Here is a 7,692-nt window from a genome sequence, read left to right as displayed (position 1 = left end):
CTGAGGTCCCCATAACACACCCTTATAATGTTCAAACAAGAGGTCTGAGAGGCTCCAGTTCAATAAAAAAACAGGGGATGCTGAAAGAAAATCACATTTCAGCACAATTAAAGGCACAAGTGTGGAAGTGGACATGTGGGACCTCGAAATGGCAAGGCCTCCTCATCCCATTTTCAACTGTTCAGCAAGACTCAGCAAACAGCTCCACTGGCCCGACCTGTCGTTCCCCAGCGTGTGAGGCCAACTTAATCTGATGCATTCTGAATACCAAAACAACATTTTACTGCTAAGAAACTCTGAAACTGCAATGACTACACCAACTACACCACGGTGATCCCAAGATTTAAATAGACAACTGGGATCTCTTTTATTACAAAAAACGTTAAAGGGAAGTTGCTAGGGAGCATGGGTCTTATCTCTAGTATCTTAATTATAACTTTGGCAATTGCCCGCTTTGGATGCCCAGAGGCAGTATCTTGTTGCTGAGAGCTTAGTAGACCATGTAATACAGTGGGTATGCCTTACCGGGTTTACGGTGAAAGTTAGAGCTGGTATGGGGCGCTTCGATGTGGCTGTATATCGTTTCACCCAGAATCATGGGCACAATGACTTGTAAAGGAGAAGAGTAATTCATAACTGCATGTGGCCATGTGAGAAGCAATAAGGTTGCATGTAATGCTGTCATACAAAGCGGAATGCAGCTTTTCTGTATTGTACTGTAAGTTAATATCTTAAACATTCTGTAAACAGTGCCCTTACAGTTACTGAAAGGGTGTTACTGGACAGAAGGTGTAGGGGTCATCAATTTGAGCTACAAAAAGAAACACAGCCGACAAAGACTACAGTCGAGATGAAAAACAATCATAATTGCAGTCCTTCTTGGGCGTTGCTGTCCTCTTCCCTCTTTCTGGAAACTTTAAGAATCTATTAACCAAAACAACCAACCCATTCCAATAGAACCTTTACTAGAGCAAGCATATATTCATTAACATCGCAACACTTCCTTTACACTTCCCCCTATCAGATATTTTATTCCTCTGTCGTGTTCCAGTTTTGACGACAAGCCGGATTCTACATGCAAAATCTAATAGATGCTAATCTATTGCACCCCCTCTCCTACTCTTGGCTAATGATGGTATTCATAGACTCCCTCCCACACAGCTGCCACAGTCTAATGACCAGCAAATTCATGCTACCAAAGATGAACTATGTTTACTGGGAACAGATGCTGTTTCAAATGGGTTCTTCGGCTGTCCACACTGGAGAAACCTTTTTGGTTCCAGGTAGAACTCTTTCAGATTCCATAGAACCCTCTGTGTATAGAGTTCTTCATGGAACTCATGTCTCTCTCTCTCTCTCTCTCTCTCTCTCTCTCTCTCTCTCTCTCTCTCTCTCTCTCTCTCTCTCTCTCTCTCTCTCTCTCTCTCTCTCTCTCTCTCTCTCTCTCTCTCTCTCTCTCTCTCTCTCTCTCTCTCTCTCTCTCTCTCTCTCTCTCTCTCTCTCTCACACACACACACACACACACACACACACACACACACACACACACAGGTTCTTCTGCCTGGAACCAAAAATGATTCTTCAAAGGGTTCTGCTATGGGGACAGCCGAAGAACCCTTTTAGGTTCTAGATAGCAAAGAAATGTGTATGAGTGTATGATAACAATATCACAAAAAAAAGTGAAATGAATCTATTGTAATAACAGATCAGATAAAGTTTGATTGGTACTAGCAATCTTTGCAGTATCTAGTGTATAAGCTTGTACAATAGCTAAAGGTAGTGGCACTCGACAGAGGCAGCAATTTATCTACTGTATCTATAAAGCCTCCTGTCCAGAATCAAACTGGACAATACATTAGGTATCTGACCGCAGGACACAGTTGGAATGCTTTAAAAGGTTCTGTAGCAAGTTTTTATCCTCAGGAGTAAATCGCCTTGACCTCAGGTGTGCCAGATGCTTTGGAACTCGGATGAAATATTGAAGAGTTTAAAAGATTGTGTGTCAAACATACCCTCGTAAAACTGACCATCCTACCGATCCTCGACTTCGGTGATGTCATCTATAAAATAGCCTCCAACACTCTACTCAACAAACTGGATGCAGTCTATCACAGTGCCATCCGTTTTGTCACCAAAGCCCCATACACTACCCACCATTGCGACCTGTACGCTCTCGTTGGTTGGCCCTCGCTTCATACTCGTCGCCAAACCCACTGGCTACAGGTTATCTACAAGTCTCTGCTAGGTAAAGCCCCGCCTTATCTCAGCTCACTGGTCATAATAGCAGCACCCACTCGTAGCACGCGCTCCAGCAGGTATATCTCACTGGTCACCCCCAAAAGCCTACCAGGTTAAATAAAGGTGAAATATATATTTCTTTAATTAAAAAAGTGCAATTGTTCTGGTACGTTAATGCACCGGAATTAACAAATCCCATGGCCAATTTCCCATGGATCCGCGAGAGGATGCATTGTTATAATTGATCAGTAGAATATCATTACACAATATTAATAGTTTGCATTGGAATAGGAAATCAGCTGGAAGATCTGTACTGTTATTCATATTCCATAACATTTTAAGAAGAGGTGGAATAGGCAAGTGGACATTAACGATGTAATGGCCAAGATGGAAGGTACAGTACTTTGTTCAAATGGCTAGGCATAAAACTGTGAACACACTGTTACAGCTCTCATCTGGGTGATTTCCCTGACTGAGAGTTATTTGGCAGACACATAAAATGTAGGCTATTACACTACACTAAGGAGTTCATTACCTGTTTTAGGCAAAACGTTTTATGAACTTTATGTTGGCGCCTCTCATCGCTTTGCTAACATAAACTTTCATCCCTTTAAGACATTGCATTTCCTTTTTCTATACTCACAATGAGCTTTGAGTTAGGCCACATGCTCGCATACGATAAAGTATGGTAGCGACTTTAACCCAACACCTACGTTCGGACCTCTTGGCGTAACGGTTATGGTGTTGGCTTGACAGTCGCAGAGTTCCGGTCGGGGCTACCCCTTGAATTCACTACATTGGTGTCAAAAGTGGGACGGCGCCTGTGAGGCCATCAAAGAGGCGTGTGTACACGTCAGAGTCTTGGTACAGAGAAGCGTGGGGACACGCTCTCCCAGAGGAAGGAGGTAATGTAGTGACCTTAAACTAACACCTAGCAACCTCAAGAAGAGGTTCAGACCTGTTGGCAGTTAAGGTGTTGGCTTGGCAGTCGCTGGACCCGGGTTTGAGTCCAGATCAGGGGGCTAAGTATCATTTAGAATAAGATGAAGGATGTCATCCGAAGTGGTGAAAGAAAGAGTGGGGATCCTGATAATAGACCACAGATATAGTACATTAAACATTTACTAATCCATCAGACAATAGTTTATCATACAGCCTCTTTTGCATTTAACATAGGTACTCAGACAGTGCATGATTAATTGCTTCATGAAATACGGTGCTCTTTAAATATTGCAAGCAGACATTGTTTCTGAAGCACAAGCTCTTGTTGTATTTCAAAATTCACAGATAAATGTGCTAAGAGTAGACGAGACAACTCAATTAGACTGTCATAACTACTCTCGAAGACACTGCATGATTAGCAGTTAGGGTTAATATCACTGTAGGCTATTAAAAAGAGGACCAAAGATGCGACATGATTCTGACTTCTCTCTCTCTCACACACACACACACACACACAGAAACACACCGCTGTTGCGCTCTTTCCCTCTCTGTGAGGTTGTCGTATGTTCCAATACAATAGTCGCCTACTCGGCTACGCCACTTGCATACGCTATGAACGTTGGCTGGATCTGAGAATGTTGATGGGAAAAACGTTCTAATTACATTTTGGAGAATACTAGGGCGACTCGACACTATTTCAAGGTAGTCAACGGTGTACTGTTCTCACACGCGTAACACGATGGATCTCTCATTTATGGCTGCGCAGGTAAGAGTCTGTGACATTTTTGGTATTGGTAATCAAGCGAAGTTATGTGTGGTTTCCATGCAATTATCGCCTAATAATTATTAGAACGAATAGGCCAAATGCACTGTCAAAAGCTTACTAATGTGCAGAAGGTAGTAAGGAGTAAACCCATTCTATATGACGTCTGTATGGGTTATTTATTTCCTACCGACATACGCATGAAGTTTCTCTCTCTCCCGATTAACTTGATTTTGTCACCAACAAGCTAAAATAACCTTTCGCGGACGAACAGTTGTAACACGCATCCCACCCTAAATCTTGAGATCAATATCGTTTTTTAAACCGACTGTAATACAACTTGTTGATTTTTTTCAAAATATAACGTTTGGTCGCTAAGCTTTAAGAAATGATACGATTTTAGCACGAATTAGATTAGGCTAAAGTTATGAAATGTAATGTAATTAAATTAGTAATCATATAAAAAACATAACAAATATGCATACATGTTTTCATCCATTTTCTATTATTTTGTCCACGCTGATGTTCCTCTGATCATCAATGCAGTTCTTATATCTGACTGAGATGTCAGACAACTTTGTAATCAACAGGATAATTAAAGTAATCAAATGTAATCAGCCCAGATGAGATATACGCAATTATAATAGACTTGGACTTGATCAATATCTATTAAGATAGGCTATTCTAGGTATTATATGTCAGGTTACCATGCCATAGTGCAAAAAATGTGATTTGCAATGCGAAATGTAATTTGCCACTATTATCTTGAACTTGTAACTCCTCATAACGACTGTAATAAATGAAACATGACAATAGCACACCGGACCATGGACAATGTTTACGATTCACCATGATTTTCATTGCTAGCCTATTTACATTTCTCTGATTATGCGTGTCATGCCCTCAGGGCTGCACATGCATGAACATTTATTTTTACAAAACATGAGCGTCATTAGGGTGGGCAAGGGTGGGCAAGGGGAACCCCAAAAAAATAGTTGTCCCAAACTTAGCTTAAATTTGAGAAAACGTAGGCAAACATTTTGTCAATTCAAAATTATGTGCTTGCTCAAGTTGTCTCATATGATCATTAAACTTTAACTACTTTAGCCTGTTAGGGCTAGGGGGCAGTATTGACACGGCTGGATAAAAAACATACCCGATTTAATCTGGTTACCACTCCTACCCAGTAACTAGAATATGCATATACTTATTACATATGGATAGAAAACACCCTAAATTTTCTAAAACTGTTTGAATGGTGTCTGTGAGTATAACAGAACTCAAATGGCAGGTCAAAACCTGAGAGATTCCTTTACAGGAAGTGGCCTGTCTGACCATTTCTTGAACTTCTTTTCCATCTCTATCATTTACTAAGGATCTCTGCTCTAACGTGACACTTCCCACGTCGTCCATAGGCGCTCAGAGCCCGGGAAAAAACAGAATGTCGTCATTCCAGCCCCAGGCTGAAACACATTATCGCCTTTCTCAAGTGGCCGATCAAGGGACACTGGGCTTATGCGCATGACCCCGACCGCCCCCGCCTTTGGGATTTTTTCCTCTGTTTGCCGAAAAGGAGATTCCCTGTCGGAATATTATCGCTTTTCTACGAGAAAAATGTCGTAAAAATTGATTTTAAACAGCGGTTGACATGCTTCGAAAGTACGGTAATGGAATATTTAGAATTTTATTGTCACGAATTGCGCCATGCGCGCCGACACTTCTTTACTATTTCGGATAGTGTCTGGAACGCATCGAACAAAACGCCGCTATTCGGATATAACGATGGATTATTTTGGACCAAACCAACATTTGTTATTGAAGTAGCAGTCCTGGGTGTGCATTCTGACGAAGACAACAAAAGGTAATCAAACTTTTATAATAGTAAATATGATTATGGTGAGTGCTAAACTTGCCGGGTGTCTAAATAGCGAGCCCGTGATGCCTGGGCTATGTACTTAGAATATTGCAAAATGTGCTTTCACCAAAAGCTATTTTAAAATCGGACATATCGAGTGCATAGAGGAGGTCTGTATCTATAATTCTTAAAATAATTGTTATGCTTTTTGTGAACGTTTATCGTGAGTAATTTAGTAAAATGTTAGCGAATTCCCCGGAAGTTTGCGGGGGTATGCTAGTTCTGAACGTCACATGCTAATGTAAAAAGCTGGTTTTTGATATAAATATGAACTTGATTGAACAAAACATGCATGTATTGTATAACATAATGTCCTAGGGTTGTCATCTGATGAAGATCATCAAAGGTGAGTGCTGCATTTAGCTGTCTTCTGGGTTTTGGTGACATTATATGCTGGCTTGAAAAATGGGTGTCTGATTATTTCTGGCTTGGTACTCTGCTGACATAATCTAATGTTTTGCTTTCGTTGTAAAGCCTTTTTGAAATCGGACAGTGTGGTTAGATTAACGAGAGTCTTGTCTTTAAATGGCTGTAAAATAGTCATATGTTTGAGAAATTGAAGTAATAGGATTTTTAAGGTTTTGAAAATCGCGCCACAGGCTGGCAGTGGCTGTTACGTAGGTGGGACGAATTCGTCCCGCCTAGCCTAGAGAGGTTAAATTATTATTTGGGCATCTTAACTAAAAAAGGCAGCGCAACTGGTTACAGACACACAGAGTGCTTTTAACGTACAATATTTTTAACATACATACAGTACCAGTCAAAACTTTGGACACACCTACTCATTCAAGGGTTTTTCTGTATGTTTACTATTTTCTACATTGTAGAATAGTAGTGAAGACATAAACACAATGAAATAACACATATGGAATCATGTAGTAACCAAAAAAGCGTTAAACAAATCAAAATATATTTTTGCCAAGCGTGTGCAAAGCTGTCATCAAGTCAAAGGGTGGCTACTTCGAAGAATCTCAAATATAAATATATATTTTGATTAGTGTAACACTTTTTTGCCTACTACATGATTCCATCCATATGTGTTATTTAATAGGTTTGACGTCTTCACTATTATTCTACAATGTAGAAAATAATGAAAAACCCTTGAATGAGTAGGTGTGTTGAAATATTTGACTGGTAATGTATATTAGACATACATGTTTACATTGTGAATGTTCATTTATACAGTAGTTATTATTCAACATGTCCTCACCTGGGATTTGAACTCGCAGCCTCTTGCTTCATGGCATTCCAATCTTCCGGCTATGCCACCATATCTGTGTCAAGTGTCAGTTTATATACCTATTCTCTCACCATTGATATTATTGACTTATTTCAGCAATTGTAGGTTTTTCTGTGTAGTTGTCTACTGTTGGTGGGGCATATTCATCTGTTTTAATGTTAATCACTATGATAAATACAATAGTTTTGCTTGAGTGTACCTTTAACAGAGCTGAGATTTACTTTGAAGTGCAAAGTGTAGCAATGCAGGTGAAATAAGTCATTGACACGAACATGGTTGTGGTAGCAAGAAGATTGGAAGAGGTTGTGAGTTCAAATCCCAGGTGAGGACGTGGAATATTAATTATTGTCTATATCCTCTCTGGGCTAGGCGGGACGAATTCGTCCCACCTACGTAACAGCCACTTGAATCCTGTGGCGCGATTTTCAAAACCTTTGAAATGCTATTACTTCAATTTCTCAAACATATGACTATTTTACAGCTATTTAAAGACAAGACTCTCGTTAATCTAACCACACTGTCCGATTTCAAAAAGGCTTTACAACGAAAGCAAAACATTAGATTATGTCAGCAGAGTACCAAGGCAGAAATAAT

General features: G+C 40.1%; 1 protein-coding gene across 1 annotated transcript in view; it reads left to right on the top strand.

Annotated features, from left to right (window-relative positions):
• Positions 1-3,702: 3,702 nt before the first annotated feature.
• The window catches only part of LOC106571728 (uncharacterized protein C14orf132), a 29,028-nt gene continuing 25,038 nt past the window's right edge, over positions 3,703-7,692 (top strand). Inside the window, exon 1 of the mRNA XM_014145130.2 lies at positions 3,703-3,946. Coding sequence (XP_014000605.1) covers positions 3,920-3,946 — 27 coding nt within the window. The 5' untranslated portion in view covers positions 3,703-3,919. The remainder of the gene's footprint in view (positions 3,947-7,692) is intronic.

Source organism: Salmo salar, chromosome ssa15 (genome assembly GCF_905237065.1).
Source record: "Salmo salar chromosome ssa15, Ssal_v3.1, whole genome shotgun sequence".
NCBI classification, from domain to species: Eukaryota; Metazoa; Chordata; class Actinopteri; order Salmoniformes; family Salmonidae; genus Salmo; species Salmo salar.
This window is presented reverse-complemented; position numbering and strand designations above follow the sequence as displayed.